This window comes from Hoplias malabaricus, chromosome 8 (assembly GCF_029633855.1).
Source record: "Hoplias malabaricus isolate fHopMal1 chromosome 8, fHopMal1.hap1, whole genome shotgun sequence".
Taxonomy (NCBI): Eukaryota; Metazoa; Chordata; class Actinopteri; order Characiformes; family Erythrinidae; genus Hoplias; species Hoplias malabaricus.
Window position 1 is genome coordinate 7,555,781 of NC_089807.1, and position 27,047 is coordinate 7,582,827.

General features: G+C 42.6%; 2 protein-coding genes across 3 annotated transcripts; both read left to right on the forward strand.

Moving 5' to 3' along the window:
• Window positions 1–122: 122 nt before the first annotated feature.
• LOC136705796 (uncharacterized) lies at window positions 123–3,845 on the forward strand. Its single transcript, XM_066679565.1, has 5 exons — window positions 123–201; window positions 1,425–1,494; window positions 1,823–2,816; window positions 3,361–3,425; window positions 3,781–3,845. The coding sequence occupies exons 2-4, from the start codon at window positions 1,445–1,447 to the stop codon at window positions 3,382–3,384; spliced, it is 1,068 nt and encodes a 355-aa protein (XP_066535662.1). The 5' UTR covers window positions 123–201; window positions 1,425–1,444; the 3' UTR covers window positions 3,385–3,425; window positions 3,781–3,845.
• A 3,399-nt stretch (window positions 3,846–7,244) lies between these two features.
• Window positions 7,245–18,061, forward strand: khdrbs1a (KH domain containing, RNA binding, signal transduction associated 1a). 2 transcript variants are annotated; one of them, XM_066679479.1, is made up of 11 exons: window positions 7,245–7,550; window positions 11,506–11,627; window positions 11,818–11,934; window positions 12,071–12,217; window positions 12,757–12,899; window positions 13,138–13,393; window positions 13,510–13,583; window positions 14,561–14,619; window positions 15,042–15,212; window positions 17,299–17,363; window positions 17,927–18,061. In XM_066679479.1, exons 1-9 carry the CDS (start codon window positions 7,409–7,411, stop codon window positions 15,149–15,151), a joined length of 1,170 nt encoding a protein of 389 aa, XP_066535576.1. In that variant the 5' UTR covers window positions 7,245–7,408; the 3' UTR covers window positions 15,152–15,212; window positions 17,299–17,363; window positions 17,927–18,061. The 2 variants fall into 2 exon arrangements, with proteins under 2 accessions (XP_066535576.1, XP_066535575.1); XM_066679478.1 differs by having other exon boundaries at window positions 15,042–17,363.
• The last annotated feature ends 8,986 nt before the right edge of the window (window positions 18,062–27,047 follow it).

Consider the following 27,047-nt stretch of genomic DNA (forward strand, 5'->3'; position numbering starts at 1 on the left):
CGGTGGGCGTGGCATTGTCGTCACAAAGACATTTTTGGAATGTTCTTAAACGTAAAATTTCTGGAATGTTCCTATATATATATATATATACGAACATTCCAGAAATTTAATTGTGACGACAGTGCCACGCCCACCGAGTGTATATATATATTCGTAACGCGTATTCGCTAGTATTTCCGAGGAGAACCTGTTCGAGTGAAGGTCAGTTTCTAGTCTCTCTCCATCTCCCATTCTGTCACTTCTCTTTAACTGATGCTACTTTCTGAAATGAAGCACTGCGGTGTGTTTGGAGCTGGGGTTTCATTGTTTAAAATGTCATATAAAAGTGTATTTATAAAATTTGTCGTCACAGATGTGTTGAGTAAAAATGTAAATGTAGTTTTATCAAAGACGCTAACAGTCAATGGTTTGAGACTATTGCCAACCGTCCTGTAAAATACGGAATCATCCGGTGTTTGGACACTAAAAGATGTGTTCCTTATTGAACCGATACGGGACCGGGTTTTGTTCCGTAGTTTTGAGGTTAGGTTACACGGCTGATTTGTTTGAGAAACGCTGCTCTCCCTCAGCCGGAGGTAAGGGCAGATACTTAACGGTCCCTGAACAGCGTGTGTTTCTCATTGGTCGTCACGGTTAAGCCAATCAGCAGCCAGTCAGCTATCCACCATTTTGTACTGCAGCCAATGGAGTCTCAGTTCGTTTCTACAGGGGCAGGGTGACCAGACGTCCTCCTTTAACCGGTCATGTCCTCTTTTTTAGACTTGAATAAATGTCCGGGCGGAATTTCACAAACGTCCGTTATTTTGTTTTTCTAGCGCTTACATAGAACTTCGAGAATTTTCGTTCACAAACTAGTCCCGCCCTCCCCTACTCCGTTTGGTTCGCTTGAGTGAGAAGGGGGCGTGGCGAAGTAGCCTAAAATCTTATGATTGGACGTTCTGACTGTAGCGCTACCGTTATTGGTCGATAACCTTCTCTGTAAACATTTAACTGGTCAGTCTGCAGTCCTTGTTTACGTCAGGCAAAGCTCATGTACCTACCCTCATCTCGAGCAGCTCTGCCGAAACGTAAATGTAAGTTCTCGGATGAATTAAAAGAGAAATGGCCATGTTTTGTGTAGCTAATAAAGGTGTAAAGGAGCTAAAAGCACACATAGGTTCAGCTAAGCATACAGCGAGGGGCGAGAGCATACCAAACCGACCCCTTTTCCTGCATCTCAGGTCTGGTCTCCCTATACAGGGGTTTGTTTTGCAGAGGCACTGTGAAGCAGGTCATTGCGCTGAAACAGTTTAGATACAGCAAGGTTTTTAATAAATGCACTTTTTTTCCAATAGTTTCTTAACAGCGATGTGACACTGAGGTAGAGCTGAGGTCTTAATGGCGTTTAATTGTTTTAAATTGTGACTGTTTCCATCTCTCTACAGAAAAACCATTACATTTTCAGATGTCGAACAACACTGAACCTCGTGCTACTGAGAGTGAGGAGACTGGAAGGTGAGGGATTTTTTTATTTATTTATTTTATTGTAAACAGTTACGTTTTCAGGTATTTTACTGGTGTGGATGATTTTAAGTGTTCTGTTTCGAGTGACGGACATAGTTATAGGAATATTAACACCGTCATTGTCCAAGGACATCCATTATCTGTGTTTTATGTGTTGAACTTTCCAACATTTGAACGTAGTGGAGGCTCTTTACGTTGTGTGAGACATTATTAGAGAGGACACGAGGATTAAATGATTTAATGCTGTGTTATTGGAGGTGAGAGGAAGAGTGCTATAAATGTAATTCATAGTTAAATAAGTTTTATTCTATGTTTTTAGTCCATCAGGTCAGGAGATGGACAGTGTAAACCAGCACCAGAGAGACCGGCTGCAGCAGCGTATTCAGCCAAGAGTCCTGAACGTGCTCAACAGCCTCATTCAGAGACACGAAGCAGAATCAGGACCTGTCAGGGCATTTTATGAACAGCTTGCCCAGACCATCACCAGTGAGGTCGTCACACTCCTTGCTGGAAATGGCCAGAGCTCTGCCCCTGATATCGATCCATGTGCTCCAGATTCCAGTGTGGAGACAGTGGAAGAGTTGGACACAGTGGAGGAACAGGGGCAGAGGAAGCAGGTGTGTTTTCATTTTGGGAACTCTGAGGAGACCATCTCTGAGTGCTCAACAGCACGAAATGAGGTGGACAGCTCCAGCTGCTGTCCACGTCTCCGTGGAGTGTGTACCTCCACCAGAGAGGGGTTGAGGAGGCTCTTCGGAAGAGCTTCTCGCCTCTTCTCTAACAGAGTCGCCCCTGCCCCTGAGTCGCCGTCCTCTCGGTCCGAACCCCGGTTCCGTGCAGGAGAGATGATGGCGATAGTGCGCTTGGCTGACTATCTGCAGCTGAGCCACTACTCTCCGGCAGAAGCGCTGAGGAAACCCCATGTACAGCTGCTCCTGCGACTCCTCACAGAGGAGCACATTGTGGGGTTTCTCGAGGAGCTACTGGACCTGGTGCTGGAGGATCCCGTGTACAGAGGCGCGACTGTGGACCCACAAGAGGTCTACAGTCATCTTATGCACATGGCTGGCTCTCTTCGAAATCTGCAAACGATGGCAGCGAGCCAAAGCCAGGACTTTTACAGAATCCTGGCTGAAGCCATAGTGAGGAGCGCCTTCAACGTCCCACCGAATGCCCTACTGTTTCGGGGATGTCCTGAGGGTTCCACGCCACTGCGGGAGATACCAACCTCCTGGGATCGAGGGGCAGTTGTAGAGCCCACAGCAAGAAGGAGGCTCCGCTGTCCCTTCAGGCTCCCAAAGATCCAACTAAGGGTATGTGAGATTTTGTATTTACTCACAGTGCAGGTGATTTTAGGATTAAGACAAGAACGGAAGTGTGTGTGAACCAACTTTAAGGTGGTTTTAAAAAGTGAAAGCCAAAGATAATTTGACTGTTGTGTAGTTAGAGTTAAGGCAGAGGCTTTATTCTCCCTATTACAGCTCAGTGGAGCATCACAGTGATACAGAAGCTGTAATTTTTAAGGTTAAAATTAGTGCTCCTTTAAGTAGTTTAAAAATGGGAGGCAAGAATTTCTTTTTCAATGAAAATAAAAAGAGAGAACACTTCAAAACGATGTGCGTTAATCGTGTCCCGGAGTGTCAGTTATGGTGTAGATGATTTGAAGAGGGTGACTTCAATGTTAGATTGTGAATGTAGTGTATTGATAATTACTCTTTGTTGATGAATAAAGTTCTTAATTCTCCACAACAGTCACCATAAAATGCCAAAACAGCAGGAGAATGTAATTACAATTACACATTACATACAAATGCACATTTTTACACCTAATGAACAGTTATTGTATTTCTTCCACAGTGGCTGAGGAGGCGCAGGACGTGAGAGAAAACACAGGAGAGAGGCGGCTGAAACAGCCAAGACTGGTAAGGACAGGTTTTTACAAATACGGCTCTTAAAAGTCCTGCTGGCTTTAATATAAACTCAGGTATTAGGTGTAGAATTTGTAAAGAGATTTTTGTAATAATTAAAAATGAAACAAACACTAGGTTAGATCTGTGTCTTTTGCTCCTGGGGCTCCCCCTAGTGTAATACATTTTTACAACACTGTCCTGAAATAACTGATGAATGGGAGGGAGGTGTCTGCTTTCCTACACTCCTCCAGTTACATAGTGCATTCACTGTAGTGCTGCGTCGAGAGTAGCAATGACGGAGGCTCTGTTCTCCTTTTTACAGCTCATAAACATATAATAAATAGTTGTTATTGTATTTCTTCCACAGTGTTTGAGGAGGTGCAGGACGTGAGAAAAAACACGGGAGACAGGCGGCTGAAACAGCCAAGACTGGTAAGGACAGGTTTTTACAGATAAAGCTCTTAAAAGTCTCCCGTTCCGTCACTTCTCTTTAACTGACGCTACTTTCTCAACAGCGATGTGACACTGAGGTAGAGCTGAGGTCTTAATGGCGTTCATTATTTTAAATGGTTTCCATCTCTCTACAGAAAAAACAGCAGAACTGAGCCTCGCGCTGCTGAGAGTGAGGAGACTGGAAGGTGAGGGGTTTTTATTTATTTATTTTAATGTAAACAGTTACGTTTTCAGGCGGCACGGTGGCACAACAGGTAGTGTCGCAGTCACACAGCTCCAGGGGCCTGGAGGTTGTGGGTTCGATTCCCGCTCCGGGTGACTGTCTGTGAGGAGTGTGGTGTGTTCTCTCTGTGTCTGCGTGGGTTTCCTCCGGGTGACTGTCTGTGAGGAGTGTGGTGTGTTCTCCCTGTGTCTGCGTGGGTTTCCTCCGGGTGACTGTCTGTGAGGAGTGTGGTGTGTTCTCCCTGTGTCTGCGTGGGTTTCCTCCGGGTGACTGTCTGTGAGGAGTGTGGTGTGTTCTCCCTGTGTCTGCGTGGGTTTCCTCCGGGTGCTCCGGTTTTCTCCCACAGTCCAAAAACACATGTTGGTAGGTGGATTGGCGACTCAAAAGTGTCCGTAGGTGTGTGTGTGTGTTGCCCTGTGAAGGACTGGCGCCCCCTCCAGGGTGTATTCCCGCCTTGCGTCCAATGATTCCAGGTAGGCTCTGGACCCACCGCGACCCTGAACTGGATAAGGGTTACAGATAATGAATGAGTTACGTTTTCAGGTATTTTACTGGTGTGGATGATTTGAAGTGTTCTGTTTCGAGTGACGGACATATTTATAGGAATATTAATACCGTCATTGTCCGGACATCCATTATCTGTGTTTTATGTGTTGAACTTTCCAACATTTGAACGTAGTGGAGGCTCTTTACGTTGTGTGAGACATTATTAGAGAACAGACTTGAAGGAACACTAAAGAATGAATGTGAATGAAGTGTTTGTACATGAACTTGTCTTAGAATTAAAATGAGAGCTTTGCATTTTGGAGACACGTGGCTTTTTGAAGTTTGAAGTTTGTTTTTAATCCATCAGGTCAGGAGATGGACAGTGACCAGGACCAGAGAGACCGGCTGCAGAGAATTTCAGAGAAATGGAGCAGAATCGGAATAAAACGGCTCACACACGACTGCAGTCACACATTAGACTTGGAATTGGTTTTAATTCGTTTGGGTGAATGTAACCATCTCTTTTACCTTTTTCAGAGAAAACGACCGCCCACCTGTCCGGCTGGACACTGATGGATGACGGTCGAGCTCCTCCTCCCCCACACTGAAGTTTTCACAGACTCCTAACTGTTACCAGTAGATTGACCAGAGGAGGATGGGTCCCCCTTGTGAGCCTTGGTTCCTCCCAAGGTTTCTTCCTCAGCTGAGGGAGTTTTTCCTTGCCACTGTCGCCCCTGGCATCGCTCACCTGGGGATTTTTACAATTCATTTCAAAACTGGAATTCTGTGAAGCTTCTTTGTGACATCATCAGTTGGTAAAAGTGCTACACAAATAAATTTGATTGATGTAGCGCTTGGCCACACGTTTTACACGTGGAGGTCTTTCATATTTGGGCTGATTGGTAAATGTTCAAACAATAAACAAAGGACATTTTTATTACTGGTTTGGTTGATTGTTTTACTTTTTATTTTTTATAGTGATTTGTACTACATTTAAGACGTACAGACACTTGCTCCAAGAAATTCACATCCAGCCTTTTATTTACATCATTTAAGTTAATAAAAAAACGATGTGTAAATATTAGACATTTTCAGCTAACGTTAACTAACTTTGATTCCAGGACAGGCCTGTTTCTGTATAAAGAGGTCAACTTTTTCACTATTGTTCCGTTATTCAATGTTAGATGAGGTTAAACGTGAATTAACATTTCACATAAATGATTTTAGGATTAATACGAATAAGAATTACTGATTCAAATAAGGCGTATGTTACATAATTAACGTGTTATAAAACTAAACTTTTCTTGGTCCGCCAGCCGAGTGGTCGGTGGCATGTTGAAGGCGCTCCTGATGATGGCTTCAGCCAGGATGGCTCTCTGCCTTCTTGTGGGTCCACAGTCGCGCCTCTGTACACGGGATCCTCCAGCACCAGATCCAGTAGCTCCTCGAGAAACCCCAGGATGTGCTCCTCTGTGAGGAGTCGCCGGAGCAGATGTAGAGGGGGTCTTCTCAGAGGTTCTGCTGGAGAGTAGTGGCTCAACTGCAGATAGTCAGCCAAGCGCACTATCGCCATCATCTCTCCTGCACGGAACCGGGGTTCGGTACGTCCAGGAAAGGAGGCGTACAGGTGCTCGTCAAAAAATTAGAATATCATTAAAAGCTTGACTTCAGTAATTCCATTCAAAAAGTGAAGCTTGTATATGACACTCATTCATTACACACAGACTGATATAACTCAAGTGTTTATTTCTTTTAACTGGATGATTATAACTGACAACTAATGAAAACCCAAAGTTCAGTGTCATGCACCACACTGAGTATATGTGGGAAGTCTATCTTTGATGTAACCTGCTGCCTGAGTAAACAGCGTCATCTTGTGGTCAGTCTCAGTTGCTACTAACATACTGGAACCCTCCATCTGTGTGAGTCATTGGCTGGAACTTAAAGCTGGAGGTAGAGTGGTGTAATCCTGCCTCCTAGAGGTAATGAGCGGGAATGCCACTGATGTTTTTCTTATTTTGTTTAAAGAGACATGTTAAAAGGCAATAAGTCGTTTGTTTTTTCTTGTGGAGCACATGTAAAATCAACTGCCACTGGCCAAATGGCTTTACTATGATGGGGTTTTTGGGCCAGGGCATTGAAAAAAAATAATAAAAAATATTCAGAGAATAATGTCAGAATTCTGAGAAAAATGGCGGAATAATTCTGAGAATAATGTTGGAATAATTCGCTGCACATCCACGGTGTAACTGAGGAATGCAGTGTGTGGCTGAAGTCATACTACGGTGTAGAAGTCAGGAATAAACACTTCTCTTCCACATCAGGATCGTGATTAGTGTTTAAACCCTGAATCGGTGCATGAACCAGTTTCTTCAGAAGAGGGCGTAGTTTCCCAGAATACAACAAATGATCACGGTTCCGGAGGGAGATGATCTCCGGCGCCCCCACGAGGCTCCATCGCGTCACTGCTGGGACTCGTACAATAAACTAAAGCTGTGTTTATCGCAGTCAGGGGCTTTTATTATTTATTTAATAAATAATTCTGTTCACTGACTGCTTCTTTCACAACTCACTCATGGGCAGTCATAATGTTATGGCTAGTTAGTGTATTGAGTGAGAATCGATTCACTGAAAAGAGTCAGTTCAAGATAATGATTCGTTGGTGAGTCGGATCGGACCTCGGTGTGTGCGACGTCATTCCTGGTTGAGTTTCTTTGTTCCCGGAGCGCCATAAAAGCCGTTTGTTCTCGGTTAACATCGGCGCGGTCCAGGAGCGATTCTTCACGTTTAACGCGACACAGCTACTACATTTCTCTCATTTGGGTTTTTATACATGGACGGAAACAACAAAGGAAAGAAACCGACCAACACCGTCGTTAAAATGGAGAGCGAGAGCAAATACCTGCCTGAGCTCCTGGCGGAGAAGGACAGCCTGGACTCGTCCTTTACTCACGCCATGAAACTCCTCACAGCGGGTAAACAACACGGTTTATTTGTCAGAAATATCCCTGTGTTTTCTGCGTTAAAATATTCTCGGGCTTTTAAGTCTGTGTTCGCTAAAAATCACGGCTTTTCTATTCTTTGGCGACTACAACGTGGATGTGAGGCCTTCTCTTTCAAAATTTCCGGTCCACCTTAAATGCTCCATTCGTTGTGTCGCTTTTAAAGGTGAAAATAAAGTTTTGGACGAGAAGAAAATACCGAACCACATTTCTTAACTCATATAATCATTAACATTTGTTGAAATTCATATTGTTTTCGTGTTTGGCATTTCTTTTTTTTGTTGTTGTTCCACCTTAAGTGGTCCGTTAGCTGCAGAGCCATTTAAGGTGGAGCGGAAAGTTCCGACAAAAGCAGACTTGCATCTAAATGAAGCATTAGGATTTGAAGGATATTTTCTTACAGTAGGTAGCAGATATGAAACTAGAAACACGTCGTTTAAATGTTTTTTTTTTTATTATTATTCGTGTTTTATGTGACAGCATTTTTATATCCTACGCAATGGATGAAAACCAGGGCCACGTTTTTTATACGTGTGGATTTTTAAGCCTTCAACGAAACAGAATTTGGCTCCGTATATTGAGTGTTTTATAGAGCTGTTATGATCAGATCATACGACTTCAGCGACATTGAAATCGCCGTTTCCACCTTAAACCGTGCAGCGGCTACTTTCTGGCGCGAAGAGGCAGCTTCAGCCTCGAGAGCTAACAATCTCCCGGCATGCCCTAGGAACACCCAAGCAGCGCCATAGCAACCTCGTAGAAGAACATGGCAGCACTCTAGCAACTACCTGGGATACATTAGCGACAATATAGCAGCAAGATAGCAACCACCTGGGTGCAATACCAAAGGCATACCATCAGCGCCCATGTACAAACGCCATAGCAACCTCTTAGAAAGAAGTGGTAGCCACATGCTAGTACACGTTTAGCAAGGCCCTGGAATACCATAGCAACCTCCTGGAACACATTAGAAACTGGCTGAAATACTGTAGTAACTGGCCCATCCCCTTAGATGTAAAAGTCTCAGACTAGTGACTCTGTAGCCAACCTCTAACAACCACCTGGAAAATTCTACAGACCCCTGGGAGCCGCTGTGCAATCGTTCTGTTTCCCCATCGAGTGCATTTTTCTTGTTTCAGCAATTATTTTGGCTATGAATTAAACACTTGTCCACAAGCAGATGGTTGATTTTGCAGGTACTGGATAAATAACTTCATTTGAAGTGCCTGTACATGTATATACCTCATGTATGTATCTCATACCTGCAGGTTTATATAACCTTACTGCTTTTGTGCCAGGATATGGGCTTGGTTGTGAAATGTGAATGTTATACCTATACCGCTTCCTTTATAGTGTTATTACATATGGAAACATGTAAAATGTAGCGTTAACAATATTCCCAACAGCACAAATTTGGCTGTACCTACACGGCGTCATGTAAACAGAGGTGAGGATGGAGCACACTGACGGCAAACGAGAGTGGGCTGCACACACACTTTGTGAATGTCTTCATCCTGATGTCTTCTATTTTATATTTAAAAGTGGCTTTAAAGGAGCATTAGCTTTTAAACCACAAAAATAGAGTTTTAAAATCATTGTGAAACTTCACTGACGTATAGGTTAGAATGTCAGTCATTGCCAGTCCATGCTCAGAACTGCAGAAACTGTGCTGTGTAATTTCTGGAGGGAGTAGGACCCCCCCCCCCCCTCTTATTTCAGACATTTCAGGACAGTGATGTAAAAGTGAATTATACTCCAACAGTAGGGGGAACCCAGGAGCAAAAAGGCCTCATTCACTGTACACTGTCAGGAACTGGTGGTACACATTCTGTACCTCTTACTCGCAAACATTTACTTGTACCGTATTCTATTAAATTTATAGACTATAACTTGTTGATTCAATACGCCTCATTTCATCTCCAGGACTTGTATCATGTTTTATTTTACAAATATTCTCCGCTCCTTCTGGAGAGCAGAATGAAATGAACCATTAGGGAGCGTGACTCTAAACCACTCTTCTTTTTAAAGGTACATTAACAGTTTATACCTCTACTGTACTCTTCCCTTTCCTGAGAGTGTAGGGCGTGTAACTGCATTGATGTAAATGTGGAGGCCTTGTAACATGCGCTAATCACTTTGTAAATGTGGCTGTCGTGCTTTAAAATTAAAAACCAGTAACCTTTTCCCAGATGTTTTGAGATGTCCCCCCTCAATCTTCTGGATAAGGACTTATCTGTGAAAAACAGACAGTGAGGGGAGTCTCAAAACAGAAAATGAAATGGAGAGAGGGCGCTTTGTTATTACAGCTGTCATCTCAAAATGACATGTCATTATACAGTAGCCCATGATTAAATTCTTGAGCTTGCTGCAGTTTCACTTTTGCATGCTCCACATTCGCTTCCTGTTGCCTGAACAAGTAGGAATTGACGGTGTGTTTTTGCACAATGCAAATAAGACAAAGATAGATGAAGGGTGTTTCCAGAACGATCATCTTTGGGCCCTGGTTATTTATGAAATGGGGTCCTGATATTGGCTGCAGGTCAAAAGCAAAGCATCAGTAAATTGTACCTCAGACTCTTCTTGCTCTGTTACAGGAAATGGAACCGAATTGTGCAGTGGTTCTTTCAAATGTACATGCATTACAAGTCAACGTTAGATTGACCTGGTTTGATGCATTGCTGTTTTGTTTTGCTAATTAAGTCTGTGATTAACATTTTTTTTAAACAACAATAGAATCTAGTGACTGTTTTGTCAATTCACTAAAACAAACTGTTTCAGTGGAACCTTTACCGCAGACAGTAGCTTTGTGGGGACATTGTTGAATTGTGGTGTTTTATTTAGAGGGCCTCTATTTAGTCTTCCAGCTGTGACCTTTTTTCCTCCCCCCTTTTCTCTTCCCTTCAAGCAAATCCAATCTGCATTGCTACTGATCCAGCATTGAACTTTAACCATGTCTGTTAGACAGTGCCAATGTTGTCTCAGCCACAGATGCTCGGCCCACAAGCAGATGGGAGTCTGATACCTAAAGTGTGCTAAGATGGACTCACTGTCAGTATTCTGACAGTTGCCTTCTGATTGGCTCTACAGCCCTGTATATGTGCTTGTGTCTTTCGTTTGGAACCAGCTCTGGCACTGATCTGACGTGAAGCCTCCTACATGTCATGCCAAAATAGCGGATATTTGATTGGTCCTTTTGCCTGTCAGTCACATTTACATATCCTGCATTAGTAGGCAGTTCTTGGCAGTGTTCAGTGTCAAAAGAGACAAGGCTCTCCTTAGTCTGGTAATACTAGACTGAGGTGAACAACTGGCTGTATTTCTGATCTGAATTATTATTTTTTGGGGGGGCAATCCCCATCAGTCTCAAACCCTTTAGTGCTACTTGCATATGCATGGAATACACCACTTTTATTTATTTTGTGTTTTTTTTTTTTGTTTTTTTTTTTTGGGACTGAACACAGCTCCGTCATCAGTTCAGACAGATCAGTAGAGTTTGTTCCTTCCTTGTTGCAGTGTCCAGCTCTCGCTGGATTCTTTCGTCGGCCACCGATCCAAGGAGCGTTTGAACCTCTTCAAAAGACCACGGCGTCATTTTACGAGCTGCCGTCGTGAGTCGGATAAAAACAAACGTGATCTCTGCTGCAGCTGGAGATTTTACAGATGGAGAGTTGGTGCTGGTTGTCTGCGTTGCGTGGCGTAGAGTGACGACTCTCTCTGGACAATCAGCGCTCTGCAAGGTTTACACCATGTTTTAGTTTGGGCTCACTCTGAACCGCGAGAGCTGGCCCTAATGAACCCGGTTCTAGGTAGCAAGTTCTACCTTGCAGTGGAAAAGCAGGAAAAACCCTGACTCTGGTTGCTGCCAGTGGTGGTTTGTTTATGCCCTTAAATTGCACACCATCACAAAACTGTTACCATTGTGTTTCAGAAATTGATAGGATTCAGAAAGGAGAGCCTAAAAAAGACGAAGAGACGTACCTGGATCTGTTCACCACCAAGAATGTCCGGGTGAAGGAGCGTGTGCTTATTCCTGTGAAACAGTACCCTCGGGTGAGTGGAAAATCTAACTGTGGTATTTACGTTTTGGGCTTTTAAGTTGATTAGTGGCAAATTAAACAAACAAAATATGCATATCACAAACTCAGTATTTCCTGGAGGAATTCGACCTTTGTATGAACTCGGCTACGTGCGTAATTTAAAAACAACATGGTTTAAGCCTGTATTCGTTTTATCCCCTCAGTTTAATTTTGTGGGGAAGATCCTTGGACCCCAGGGCAGTACGATCAAACGGCTGCAGGAGGAAACAGGAGCCAAAATCTCTGTTCTGGGAAAGGGCTCCATGAGGGACAAGAACAAGGTAATAATCTTATGGATTTTGGGGTACTTGGGGTTTATTATTATTTTATTTAATTACAAGCAGATCTGTGTTTTTTATAAAAAAACAGCAATATTAATTTCAGGGAACTCAACAGAAAATGTCTTTGTCGTTTTAGGAGGAGGAGCTGAGGAAGGGAGGGGAGCCCAAATATGCTCATCTCGCCATGGAGCTGCATGTGTACATTGAAGTGTTTGCTCCAATCCCTGAGTGCTACCTGCGTATGGCTCATGCTATGGATGAAGTAAAGAAGTTCCTTATGCCTGTACGTTTGACCTGAAATAAAATGATTCAGTGATTTGTTCCAAAGACGCTGATTTACCGTTAAATCTGTGCTTTATCTGTTATAAGCATTGGAGAGGGACTTTGATACTGTCCTCAGTTACTCTGAAGAGTGCTACTTAAATCCATTGCAGATCACTTTTCCACAAGGGTTGCTTTTTTTTTCTTCTCTACATGTGATGCTTTAACTCGTAGAGGTTTCAAGAAGTTTGGAAACGCTAGTGTTTAGGGACATGCTAAAATGTCATGACCGTCCTGCAGTCAGGTTACTATTAAAAACAAACAACAACAAAAAACGGCTAAATATTTAGATGACGTGAACAATTTTAATAGGATGCTTATAAAAAATAAGAATCTAACACAAAATCATGCTAATTTCAGTGATACTTGACCAATCAGATTGTTGCGAGGGTTATTTAAACGCATCCCCCATAATTTTTTTGTGCATGTGTTTGTTTGATAAATTTGGAAGTGTGGGGTTTGTTGCTGCAGTTGTAGGAGTCACCTTTATGATTTTTCCAGGTGGAAAATATGGATGAGATGCACCCAGACCCATTCATGGATCCCGGATATCTGAACGGATCACAGGATGTTCCTGGTCGTGGAAGAGGAGGCATGGTCAGGGGAGGCCGCGGAGGTCCACCACCTCCTTTGGGTGGCGCCATGTGAGAGTTCTTTTCTTTTTGTTCTCAGTTTAAATTGAATTTCCTTCAGAACAGTGGTATGAACACAATCAAAGTGTTTGGAAGTTGTTATACACGATGCATTGGTCACTCCTAAACTTAGATTTTTGGACAATCTCCCCTTGGTTTACGTCCAGTAAATGCTGCTCGATAAGTATTTTCCAGAAAGCGTTATAGGGTTTTGTTGGTGCGTTAATGTGTGTTTCTGTTGTGAACACAGGCGACGTGGAATGCCCCCACGTGGAGGAGCAGTTCGTGGTGGAGCCACACGTGGAGGTCTAGGCCAAAGAGGCTCAGGAAGAGGAGCCCAAGTGGGCCGCGGAGGACCTGCTGCCGCCCCTAATCGCGGAGGAGCATCAGCACGTTCCAGGCCTCCCTCTGCTCCTCCGAGGATGACCCCTGCCCCTGCGCTCTCTCACCAGCATCAGCAGCACCAGCCACATCACCAGCAGCCAGCAGAAACATACGAGGAATATGTGAGTTTCTGTAGAAACCTCCTTAGTGTCGCAAATGAGAATTAAAATGCTATGGTTTGTGTTGCATCGCACGGTAATTTCTCTTGTTAAATGATGCTCTTTTAATTTCCGTTTAGCCTTACGAGGAGCCCTATGCTGAACCCGCTTACGAAGGCTACGAAAACTATTACAGCCAATCAGCTCCACAGGCGTAAGTAACCCTGTCTAACCTCGGACAATGTGTCTGCACTTTCCTGCTTGTTAAAGGGATGGTTTTCGTTCCTTGACATTTTTCAAATTTAAATTAATAGACTTTGATTATTCGTTCAGTACGTGTATTAAAAATATATACATTTATAAGCTGAATTTAATGGGTGGCCACGATGATCTCATCCAGTATTAGAACATATTAAATAGTTCAGCAGCATGAACAAAGGATTGATTTGCAGGAAGTAATTGAAGGATCAACATTAATAACAGCTATAAGAATGACCAATTTAAATGTATTAACATTAATCTATGCAAATGGCACTCCTGTCCAAAGCTGGGTAGTGTTGTTTTTATTATTGTGCATTCTCTCCATTCCGTTTAAAGATTGTACCCTGTGGTTTTCTTTTATGATTAACGCCACCCAAAAGAATCTGCCCTAAACCATGGGTGGAGCGTCAGCCTCTAATCCACTGCAGTGGCAGAGTTTACAGCTGCTGTATCAGAATCACACACCAGCCTCATTAAAGCCCTGTTCACACATTTTTATACTTCCTGTTTGACCTTATTTTAAGTTTGTCAGCAGAGGGAGCCGTACACTCTCTCCTCACCTACTTAGTCATTAATTCTCAGTCCTCAGGATTTCCTCTTTTCCGTCACCCACCGTTGAAAGATGTATGAATTGGACACGTTGCGTTTAATGCGTCAATCAACACTAAGTGCATTAAATCAGATGAGCGCTTCATTCATCATTGTGTCCAGCCTTTTCCTTTTCTTTTACGTAGTTTTGTTCAGTAATGGCCCTTGTTACGATCTGCAGTTTCATTTATTACCTGAACATAGACTATTTAATGTAATGATGCCTTTCCCTTTTTTTAGATTTAGAATTGGCTGCAGTAATTAAACTGTCCTGAACTGTTATAAACAAAGACCATTAGCAGCACCAGACTAATTATTGAGGGTAATGTTTTCCTCCTACAGTGACACTGAGTATTACGACTACGGCCATGGTGAAGCTGCGCCGACCTACGAGTCTTACAGTAAGACAAATACCACCGTACACTCTTACACAGGGAAAACAGAATAGCGCGTGAAATGGTAACAAAGGCCCACTCTCCTTAGACTTTACTCTTCGTTTGATGGCCAATTTCACATTTAATCACCTCTATTTAAATAAAGTGACATATATAAAACACTTAGTGTAGGTTAAGCAGTAGTTTGCACTGAATTTTTCCCAACATTAATAATTCTTAGGTTCTGTATTCACAACACTTATGGCTTTTGTCTTTTGCTCTCAATTTGTGAAATTATAATACAGATCCTAGACCAGTACTCGTCACATCCACGACAGTGGACTCAGGTTTCAGCTAGTCATGTTTGATTTGGCTTCATGGATGGGGTTCTGTTAACTCAATTATTTTTATTATTATTATTTTTTTTTTATTATTTTCCTCCCCTCTAGCTGAGGATGACTGGGAGGGCGCTGCTTGGGGAGGAAACGGTGGGGGAAAGTCCGCTCCTGCCAGGCCGGCCAAAGGAGCTTATCGGGCACATCCATACGGACGAATCTGAGGCATCTGAATCTCTTGGCTGGGCAACCACCTCCCTTTGTAACTCCTTTTAACAACTCAAAGTAATTTTTAGATATTTTTTCCCTCATGTCTTTTTGGTTTGTTTTGTTTTTGTTTGTTTTTTTGTTTTTCTTATTGCCTCTGACTGCTTTTTAATGCTTAAAGAGCCCTTGTTGGGACACAACCTTTTGTAGTTACACTTAGGACTATGCTTACTTAGGCATTCTGAACATTTTTTATTTTTTTTCTCCTTCTTCAGTATTGGCCTTGTCTTTCGCATTGTTGATATTTTTATGATTTGAGCAGCTAAACATTTCTGGATAGTATTAAACATTTTTGTTTCTTAGCTAATGTCTCACTAATTTTCTCCAGGTATGAGATGTCAGATTTGTCCTCCAAAATCAAATGCATGGCAGTTGTATACTTTACATAAAAGCGCTTTTGAGGATCAGGTTAAAAAAAAAAAAAGTTAAATGGCCTTTTCTTAAAGGCTCAAGAATGAATGGGGGAAAGTGTCCATCTAAAAATACAGTTGTACAACCCAACACTAACAGTCTGAAAATGATTAACAGAAACAAAATTCTTGCAACATGTTTTTTTTTTATATATATATTTTTTTATTCAGTTTGTTAAAGTATCAAGCAAAGGAAATATTTAACATTTTCACAAGGGTTCTGACTGTCTTTCCCAAATGACCAGCCTAAAATGATGTATAAGTTACCTGTACTTACGTTGTTCACTTATTAAATTCAAAATCTCCTGCTGTTCATAGCTTTGCGTTTCTCAAAATAAACATCCTTGTGTTCGTTGCCTAAATAGGAAACTAAATCTGTTTTTCTGTCGTATGTCAATAAAGCGCAGTTTTCTTTTCCAGCTATGAAAACCTGGTACTCTGCTTTTGTTGTAGCGGTATGTCAATCATAAATCACATTCAGTAACTGAGTTGCGATCTGCCAAACTGTCCTTTATTTGTTTTTTCTTCAAAAACTTTGCATGCAGACTTAATACCACATGTACACTTATACAAATCTGAGTGTGTTCCATGCAACACGTCATTATGATGCAAAAATATTGTGTATAAACCGTTGCTAATATACATTGAATGAAATTAGCGTCTAGTAATTTACTTGGAAAATGGCTTCGTATTCAAAGGGTATGCTCCAGTTTGTGTAGTTGATTTAAAAAAAAAAAAAAAAAAAACACACCAAAAATAAAAGCACAATTACCCCATTTTGCGTAACGTCCTTTAATTTGAAAGTGGCTTTCCCCCATGCCAATTTATTTGTTTAAATTTGAATTCAATGATTTATACACAATACAGCAAATAGTTTTACTGTCTTGACAGAGGGTGGTGCACTGCTAAGCTGCACCTGGACCGTCTGATGTTTTTAGAAAACAACTTATTACTCACTCTATTTTTCTTCTATTGAAAAGGATCATGAGGTGAGATCTGCAAAGTGGCCTCTAAAATAGCTAACCCAATAAAGGAAGGTAACGTATAATCAAAAGGCACCAACAAGTCTCAAGAAAAATGTATCTCCTTACACATCAAAATGTAAGATAACAGAAAATCTTTACCTCGTGCTCGACACGCGGATACGTGTATGTGTAGTGTGACTGAAACACGTACTGTGAAGATTGAAAACTTGCAGGCTTACTTGGCTTTCGTGGGCTGACATAATAAAGAACAAAATTGGGGAAGGAGGCGTAAAGTCTAGGAAGCGCAACAAAAGGTAACATCTGCCCTAAATCTCTTTCTCACCAGAATTGTTTTGTTTTTTGTTTTATTTTCTTAAACAAAAAAAGATGACACAAATAAAAAACAGGTCTTTACAAGTTCAAAATCCATAAAGATAGTTAAATATTGAATATATGCCTCGAAATGTGGTTTTCAAAGCCACAATAGTTTTTATTTATTTTTTAAAAATTTGTTTGTGCAGCTCTTGCTCTAAAACTTACTTTTTAAAAATAGTTTTGAGTCTAAATGGTCTATAGTAATCCATAAAATAGTTTCATGAATTAAAAATTTAAAATTAGATCTAATAAAACTTAGTATAAAACAGCAAGAGCTGCGTAAGTTAAATATCAATAAATATTTTTGTTGTCCATACATTACTGACCCCTTTTGTTTTTCCAACTATCAACCAGATGCTGATACCTGATGGTCTTCCTCAGGAGTTGAGTACCATGACATGACGACACTGCAGCAAAAGGTATGTTTAATACAAAACGCTGAATGTTTAGTTTTCATGATTGCTTCAAAAAGCATGATTTAAAGTTGCAATATCCAAGATTTTTTCCACCAGAGGGCACAATAGCATTTGAGGGCAAACAAATATTTAGACTCGATTATTCAGCAACGCTCTTCCCTTCAGCCTCAACGCCTCACACTGACTCATTCCAACAAAGCTTATAAAGTTCGCAACAAATTTCTAATATCCCTAATGGCTAACGTTCTCATGAGTCAGTCATGAGAGGAGACTTATTCTCCAAGCAGCGCAGGGTTCACTGAGTTCAGCATCCTGTTTAGTCTTTTAGCAACCTGAAGTCAGTCCAGCTTTGATTCTCCTGTCTTGCATTTATTAAAGACTTTTTTCCTGAAGAATGTGTTGTTCTCAGTGGAGCAGTAAGAGGATGTTTGTTTTCTTGAACTGATATAGTCAATAACTGCCAGTAGTGAATGATGGGACAAAACATGCATTAGCATTATACAAGAATTAACTTTTAATTTATTTTCCTGTTCTTTTCTCTTCTTTTTTTTCTCTCCAATCAACAGGCTATTGGTGCCATTTCTGGAGAGCTGTATATTCCTTTGCTACTCAGCACAGACCAAAATTTCTCTGGTTCTGAATGGAGAGAGAAAAATATTTTTAAGGGCTTTTTAAATACAATTTAATAACTCAACTGTTTTTAAATAAACATTTTCTGTTTTCTAAAACTTGCTCTTGTGTTTTCTGTGGCAGGCACTTTCCAGCAAATATAATCATGATAGCTGTGGTTCTTTTGTAAAAGTGACACCCCAAATATGTTGAGGAATTTGCCAGGTAATTTGTTAGCATAAATATTTTTCTGAACATGGAGTGAAATATGGTGTACCCCAGGGCTCTTTATTAGGCCCGCTTACAGTTTAAGTGAACTATGCCATGACAACCCCATTGTTGTTGTGAATTTTATTCTGATATAACACAGATTTTGGTAACTGCTCAAACTTGGGATGGCTAATTTAAACGTACATACTCGAGGCCATTTCAGCCAAGAATATTTTGTTTCTCTTTCCATTTTTTTTTCACACTTACCCAACCCCCATATATATATAATATTTTTATTATTATTATTTTTTTTTTTTAAATTGCCAGGCCTGGGAATGGAACATTGACCTTTCAGTCCCAAGCCAGTTTCAGGCCATGTCCACCCATATATGACCAGGATAGATCTGTTGGTTTCTTAGAAGGAAAAACATTGCTGACAACTTGCAGCACTAATTTGGGAAAGTTTTGATAGCAGATCCATCCAGACTATATTTGGGGTACAGTAAAAGGCGGATGTGGAAATGTCAAATCTGAGGTTGTCTTTGTTACAAAGTAGTCAAAGAGCTTGATATTCAAGGAGAACACAAAGAAAATGCACACACTCTTATTGGTCAGACATTTTTGGGTAGACCTGCTCATGCAGCATTTCCCCTGCTTTGGACATGATTATGGCATTCAGCCATAAATGAAATGAGGTCAAGCACTGATGTTGGATGATTCTCCTCCCAAAGGAGCCGTATCACTGTGGACTACAGTTCCACTGTTTTCATGAACTGACGTTACAGCATTAAGCTCAAATTGATTTGATTGAATTCAGTGACCATCAAACACTAACGCCACTATTTTGGCTTTGTCAACATTGTTTTTAAACTAGCTTTAAAATTGAGTGCAATGAGCTAATGGCAGTGCCATGTAATGACCATCAGTCAAGGATTGATGCTGTGAATAATGTGTTATTAAATGTTTTAAAATCAGTTATTGAAACAGTTTATATTGCGATATATTGATGTTGAATTATCGTCAAGCCCTAATGTTTTATTTGTGTATGTCTGTGTGTGTATTAATAGTGGTAGAACAATACATGCTTAACACGTAATTCCTCAAGGGGTTCTTTGAATATCTGGAATGTGTTTGGTTGCAAATATTCTATGAACCCAATATTTAAGTGAAAATAAACCACGATTAAAAAATGCATGCATATAGTTTAAGTAGGGTGTAGAGAAACTGATCACTGAACTGCATGACCCATTTAGAAACGGGGTGATCATAAACTCAACGTTTTCAAGATCAGAAACCCATGTTATCCTGTGGTAGACGGCACTGATACATTCCCATCCTCCTAAATGCTGCAACCTCACCAAGGGTCGTTGTGAGGAGTGTGGGTGAGTTCTCCCTGTGTCTGCGTTGGTTTCCTCTGGGTTTCCATTCTCTTTCCTCCTGAATTCCAATAAGTTGTAAGTAGGTGAATTGAGTGCCTGGGTGATATCATCCGCCGTGATGCATGAATGACTGGGTGATACATCTACCGGGGTGTGAGAGAGTTGACTGGGTGAAATCGTCCACTGGGGTGTGTGAGAGTGACTGGGTGAAATTGTCCACCGGGGTGCATGAATGACTGGGTGAAAGTTCACTTTGACAGGATGGAAAATTAAATATAAATTGGTACAGAAGTCATGGCACATAAAAGTGACCAGAGCATAATGAATTTATTTGTTTATGCTGCTGTTGTTCAGAGATTAAAAAGCAAAGCCTGTGATGTCTCACACTCATGTCACTGTGGGTTGGCGTAGACACACTGGAGTGTGGTTAAAGTCAATAAATGAAGTGAGCTCAGCTGTTTGTCTACACGATGGTTGGCGACAGTGATGACTGGATGTTTCCTACGTCCACCCTCGCCTTTCCTGCCAGTGCTGGGCGACATGCTGGTGCCATGGAGTAGCTGGTATTTCTCGTTTGCTTACATACTAGCGGCTGGTTCGGACGGTGTGTCGGATCACAAGAAGCGTGTAGTTACACTGCACAGTGTGGGGCATGATGGATAGCGTGTGTTTGGTACTCTGGAGGTCACTATCACTTCTTTCACGGTGGGGGCACTCCATGACCATTTCGCCACACGACAAAGTGCCCTTCTCCACATTCACCGCTGGGTTGACCGCCTGTAAGAGTATAATTACTGCCTGCTATTGACACCAGGCGGAGACAATGTGGTGGCGGACCTTCTATCGACAATCCCCAGCTCGCCCACTGTATGGAAACCCGAACAATCAGAACAGGACCTCCTTCAGCTCTTCCACATGCCACTTAGTGAGATTGCATCACTGCAAGAGCTTCAAGATGCCTCAGCAGCCGATCCTGTTCTCTCTGAACTTTCCACATACATCAGACAGGGTTGGCCTCAATCTGTGCCTGCTGAATTGTCCCCTTATTTCAGGTTAAGACATGAGCTGTCCTCTTGGAATGACACCTGTGTTGTGAGGGGACTCTGCACTGCGGTCCCGAGTGTCGTCCCTGCGCGTGATCTTGCTATGGCCCATGAGGGTCACTTGGGCATAATCAGGCTCAAACAACGGTGTCCCAATGTCGTGTGGTGGCCCGGCATCAACAAGGAGGACACCCGCCTCTCCCTCACCTTTGCAACCGCTGAACTGGCCGTCTCGCCCCTGGAAGCATTTGCAAATTGACATTTGTGGTGAGCTACACAATGTGCCCCACCACCAGCAATTCCTCATTGTGATATACAACCTCCATTACACGAGGCAATGGCGGTAGGCGGGGTCACGGCCTGGTCTATAACATAATCAATGTTCTGAACTCGTTTGCTCAATGGGGTCTCCCAGAAACACTAACCAATGATAACGACCCACAGGTGGCCTCTCATGAACTGTTGGCTTACCTGAAGGACAAGGGGATGCCAGCTGCAAAATGGTGGAGTAGAACGGCTGACTCAGTCTCTGAAGAATGGCATCGGAGCTCATATGGCACAGGGAGGCTCCTTCCGTACCAGCCTTCTGCAGACACTGCTTCACTACTGGGCTACCCTCATGCCACCACAAGGGTCACCCCAGCCTCTCTGTCGCTGAAGGATTGCACTGACAAGGCCTAACATGCCAACCAACTGTCTGATCTCTGACTGGGTCAGTATCCACTCTTCAGAGAAAACAGGAAAAAGGAAACCCTGCTGCTGTCCCTCAGCCTGTCTGTCAGGCTATTCCATGACATAAACCGAAAGTGCCCATCTCCTGAGAGTGTGGACCAGTGTCAGTGCTGTAGTGATACTGACAGTGACATTGGACACAAAATTGGAGCCCCCTACGCAGGGCCCATTGGTAAAAACAACAATAAAACAATGCCAGCGGGAATGGCAAAAAAAGTCTAAGCTTGGAATGTGAGAGAGATTTTGAACAAAGTCAACTGCAACATCTGCAAGAAGAGTCAGAATGAGCCACAGTTCTACATCTGTATTAAAGTACACAGTACGAGGTACTGACTTCTGCTTAGCTCTGATTCTGGGACGTCTAAAGAGTCATATTGTAACTACACTGCAAATGTCTGTTCATCAAGGGAAAGCGTGTTTTAATCTTAAACTATGACATTAGCCCAACACCTCCCGAATATATCAGAAAGCCAGTGTGTAAAATAGGCTACCCCTTGTAATTGGAGGTCATAAAGTTCTACTGTGGGATGAACACTTAGGTCTTATTAAGCACTATGTAAATTAACAGTTTAGATTGCTACTGTATAGTAACAGCTTAATATAACTAGATAAATGCACATCATACACGTATATGCTGCTCAAACCTCAATCAATAGCCCATAGTCCATGAGGCATGAGACATACATGTGTTAAAGTTGCACTCTGAGAAGTCGCCAGCAGAGTGGTACTAGTGTCTGAGAACTAAACATGAACTGTGACGCCATTCCCTTTCCCCTCGCCCTCTGCTCCACGAACTCATGATGTGGATGTAGATTGTAGTCTGCAGCAATGGGATGCATAAGTTCTCACGGGAGCACAGTGCAAAGGCAATGCAAACCAGGCTCCTGGGAAAAAAATGCGAGCGTCTGTTGTGGCGACCCGAACAGCAGTGAACTCGGGCTCCCCCTCTTTATCAAGAATTATCAAGAGTCCAGAGTCAAAACTTAATGTTCTCCTTATCGAGAAAATCAGTCCAGCTTCTTGTTTTGTCTCATTATGTGTTAGGTTTTTTTTTTGTTGTTTGTTTGTTTTTTTATGGAAGAACGTATTTTATTTCTCAGTGGAGGAACATGTGAATTGTCCTGAATATTTGATAGGTTAATCTGTCATCTTGCTCAGAGAAAGCACTCCCCACATTTCCTGAGGACACTGTTGTCCCAAGGGTGAACCACCGCCACCTCCAAATGAAGGCCCAAATACTCCTCACTGCAGCTACAGAGATCCACTGTTCGATCACATCCAGCTCTGACACATCCAAGTCTTTCTTCCTGGGAGTTTAGGGTAAGGGTTAGGTTGTACTCAGAGGAGCCAGTTTTGATGTAATCCAAAGAAAACACAATGAAGAAAGAGCTGGATCACATCCTATTCCTCCCTATGGATATCTGGTTCTGCAGCTGGCCTTCTCCAAAACAAGGCTTTGAGAAGAGCAAAACAGCATTTCTCTCTTCCCCCTCTCTCTGCTCATGTCATCTTCACTCCACTATAGCTTTACTTTAAAACGTCAGTGAGTGCACCTTTAAGAATAAAACAGAAGTTAAAGGCTGTGCCATCCCACCCTTGGGAGGGGAGCTAAAGCAGCTCAGAGTGAGAAATGTTGTTTTCTCCAGCAGTGGAAACAGGACCAAAATAACTGACCAGTTCACTACAGCACCACCCTGTGACAGACCAGTGCTGCTGCGCTGGTTGCTTTAGAAAAACAGAAGCACGAGGCCTTGGTTTTGAGGCCAAAACAGGGTACAATAAAATAATTCCTGTGTGTGTGTCTGGAAAAGAGATGAGCTGAGCTCAAAGGAGCTGGAGAGGGAGAGAGAACAGTGGGCTGAGGCGGAAATAGCATGGGCCAGAAAACAGAGACCTGGGCTCAGTGACTCAAGAAAGCTAAGAGCATCATTCAAGCCACAAGGGCAGAGAGGGAAGAGATGGAGAAGAAGGTGCACCAACTGGAGAAGGAGCCAGAGGCAATGAAGAAGGTGGAGGAAGAGCAGTGCACTGAAATTGAGGGGCTCAGGGCTGAGCTGAAGAAAGCCAAGGACAAGAAGGGAGCTGCTCGTCGGACATGCTTTAAAAAGCTGCAGAAATGGTGAGAGCAACTGGAGGCTCGTACCAGCCTTCTGCAGACACTGCTTCACTACTGGGCTACCCTCATGCCACCACAAGGGTCACCCCAGCCTCTCTGTCGCTGAAGGATTGCACTGACAAGGCCTAACATGCCAACCAACTGTCTGATCTCTGACTGGGTCAGTATCCAGTCTCTTCAGAGAAAACAGGAAAAAGGAAACCCTGCTGCTGTCCCTCAGCCTGTCTGTCAGGCTATTCCATGACATAAACCGAAAGTGCCCATCTCCTGAGAGTGTGGACCAGTGTCAGTGCTGTAGTGATACTGACAGTGACATTGGACACAAAATTGGAGCCCCCTACGCAGGGCCCATTGGTAAAAACAACAATAAAACAATGCCAGCGGGAATGACGAAAAAAGTCTAAGCTTCAATTGTGAGAGAGATTTTGAACAAAGTCAACTGCAACATCTGCAAGAAGAGTCAGAATGAGCCACAGTTCTACACCTGTATTAAAGTACACAGTACGAGGTACTGACTTCTGCTGAGCTCTGGTTCTGGGACGTCTAAAGAATCATTGTTACTACACTGCAAATATCTGTTCATCAAAGGAAAGCGTGTTTTAATCTTAAACTATGACATTAGCCCAACACCTCCCGAATATATCAGAAAGCCAGTGTGTAAAATAGGCTACCCCTTGTAATTGGAGGTCACAAAGTTCTACTGTGGGATGAACACTTAGGTCTTATTAAGCACTATGTAAATTAACAGTTTAGATTGCTACTGTATACTAACAGCTTAATATAACTAGATAAATGCACATCATACACGTATATGCTGCTCAAACCTCAATCAATAGCCCATAGTCCATGAGGCATGAGACATACATGTGTTAAAGTTGCACTGTTAGAAAAACATAAGTACGAGGCCAAAACAGGGTACAATAAAATAATTGTAACAACTGGAGGCTCAACAGCAGTTTCAAAAGGAACAGTTGGAGGAAGCCTGGGCCCAGGTGACAGAGGAGAAGGAGAAGATGGAAGCTGAGAAAAAGAGGCTCCAGCACCTGCTGAAGGAGGATTAGAGGAGGGAAGAGATGGAGGCTTACGGTCCCTTACAGAAGTTCTGTCGCTTATCCATGTTGTTGAAACAAAAGCTTATAACCTGATTTTAAATTCATCCATTGGTTTTAGAAATGCCTTGTCATATAATGCACCCAATACTAGTTTACAGCCTCACCTGTGCTCACTAATTGATCGGTTAATTAGTGGGTGTGTATAAAAAGAACCCCAGCACCCAAAACCTTCACTTGAACTGCAACTTGACTTCTGACAACATGCCAAAAATCCACCCGGTGACCAAAGCCTTGATTATCAAGAGGCTGGATGCCAGATGCCCTGTGAAGGACTGGCGTCCCCTCCAGGGTGTATTCCCGCCTTGCGCTCGATGATTCCAGGTAGGCTCTGGACCCCCGCGACCCTAAATTGGATAAGCGGTTACAGATAATGGATGGATGGATGGATGAAGGCCAGATCTATGGCTGGTACCTTTAATGTGTCTCAGCGTCAAGTACAAAGAATTAAAAAAAGATTTGAAGAGACTGGAGATGTTTTTGACAAGCCCAGGTCTGGCAGAACCTGCAGAGATCCACCATGCCTGCTCACCTCAAGTCCCTGTGTCAACTAGAACAGTTTGTAGGATTCTGTCTCGAAATGGCCTTCATGGTTGAATGAGTGCCCAGAAGCCAGCACTAAACAAAAGGCAATTTAAAAAAACGTGTGGCGTTTGTCAAGGCCCACAGCTTGCTAAACGGATGGACGCTGGAAAAGTGGCAGAAAGTGGATTTCTCAGATGAATCTTCAGTTAAATTACACCACAGCCACCTCAAATACTGCAGGAGACCTACTGGAAGCCCGTATGGATCCAAGACTCACCCAGAAAACAGTTAAGTTTGGTGGTGGAAAGATCATGGTCTGGGGTTACATTCAGTAGGGGGTGTGCGAAACATTTGCAAGGTGGAAGGGAATATCAATAACCTAAAATAAAGAAGTATTAGCTACCTCTTACATTCCCAATCATAAAAGGGGTCAAATTTTGCAGCAGGATGGTGCTCCATCTCATACATCCATCTCTACATCAAAGTTCTTCAAGGCGAAGAAGATCAAGGTGCTCCAGGACTGGCCAGCCCAGTCACCAGACATGAGCAGGGTTGGGGTAGAACAGCATTTGATTAACATTAACGTTAGAGAGTGAGGCTGTGTCCCAAACAACACAACAATGGACCTTTACATACTACACTGCTGAGGGTGGTTATGGTTTTATATATTTATTTATTTTCATATTATTCAGAGCAGCAGTGTGCAGCCAGAGACTAATGTTAACTTGCTGCATGTTTAGAGCTCTTCCTCACGCCCTGAACACAGCTGATATTAACATTCACTGACTCTCAGATCCTCCTCTGTTTCCCAGTTAAATACAAGCCTCTTTCATAACTGTAATTATCTGTCATTGTTCTCTGTTGTGCTGTCGTCACTGACCTCAGCCCAGAGCTGCTCAACACTAACTTTATAAACCAGACTCTGACGGTGAAGCTGATGATTGGAGCAGCTTTATATTTGAACAGGAGCCTTAACGAAGGCTGAAAGAAGACCACCCTGTGTCCGACTCACTGTCAAAACACGTTAATCTCGGCGGCACAAAAGTTGGTTATTAATGAATCCATTGTGAGTGGGTGCTTTTTACTGAGTAAGATTTATAGGAAAAAAAGAGAAAGACATAAAGAAAGACAGGCATAAAATGCTAATTTCTTCTGATTATTTGCACCCCACCTGCAATACCTACCCCACCCTTTGAGAAACACTGGTTTAGATTATTTAAAAAGGGTAATGTTGATGCTGGAGATTGTGACGGTAGTGGTCTTAGTAAAAGTTTTCCACGAATCACCTGACCCAAGGCCTGCTCTTCTGCATTGTACTTGGCTAATCACATCCCCGCTAATGAGCTCCTGGCTACCTGCAAGGCCACTTTTGGCTTCCACTTCCTTCCTGCTTTTGTGACTAGCACTGCTGCTTTTACCACTGCATCTTTCCACCCTGACAAAATCATCTCACAACTCACCTTTCCACATTTAAATTTGATTATAAAACTTGAATTAAATATTGAAATTTTTGATATATTGTTATAATTGTATTATTAATATAAATGTGTGAGTGGTAAATCCAGTACCTCTCTCCCATACCATGCCATGCTACTTAAACACTGCGTCCTCAAAGTATGCTATAATATGAAATTTTGTTTGGCCGGTCACCGAGATGGGGTTTGGATCCACCAGGCCACGTGGGCGATGTGCGACTCTTGGAAGACCAGAAATTACTAACAATCTTGGGTTCTGTTCACTGACAGGCAGCAGGAGCCTTGCCTAAACCGCTGGAGGGGAACTTACAGTCATTGAAACAGGAGACTGGGTGGTGAACAGCAGTGGTTGGGGCCCCTCCAAGTCCTGCTGACTACTGAAACTGAGGTGAAGGTCGAGGGACGCACTCGCTGGATCCAAGTGATGCAATGCAAAAAGGCACCGACCTAACAGAGGGACGACAGCGATGCCGTGAAGCAAGAATAAAT

Excerpts from the sequence above, each read along its gene's own strand:
- LOC136705796 (XM_066679565.1), top strand. The coding sequence starts at position 1,445 with ATGTCGAACAACACTGAACCTCGTGCTACTGAGAGTGAGGAGACTGGA. Across the intron at positions 1,495-1,822 it reads GAGAGTGAGGAGACTGGAAG|TCCATCAGGTCAGGAGATGG; the intron begins GTGAGGGATTTT and ends CTATGTTTTTAG. Across the intron at positions 2,817-3,360 it reads TCCCAAAGATCCAACTAAGG|TGGCTGAGGAGGCGCAGGAC; the intron begins GTATGTGAGATT and ends TTTCTTCCACAG.
- khdrbs1a (XM_066679478.1), top strand. The coding sequence starts at position 7,409 with ATGGACGGAAACAACAAAGGAAAGAAACCGACCAACACCGTCGTTAAA. Across the intron at positions 12,218-12,756 it reads TAAAGAAGTTCCTTATGCCT|GTGGAAAATATGGATGAGAT; the intron begins GTACGTTTGACC and ends TGATTTTTCCAG. Across the intron at positions 14,620-15,041 it reads GCCGACCTACGAGTCTTACA|CTGAGGATGACTGGGAGGGC; the intron begins GTAAGACAAATA and ends CCTCCCCTCTAG.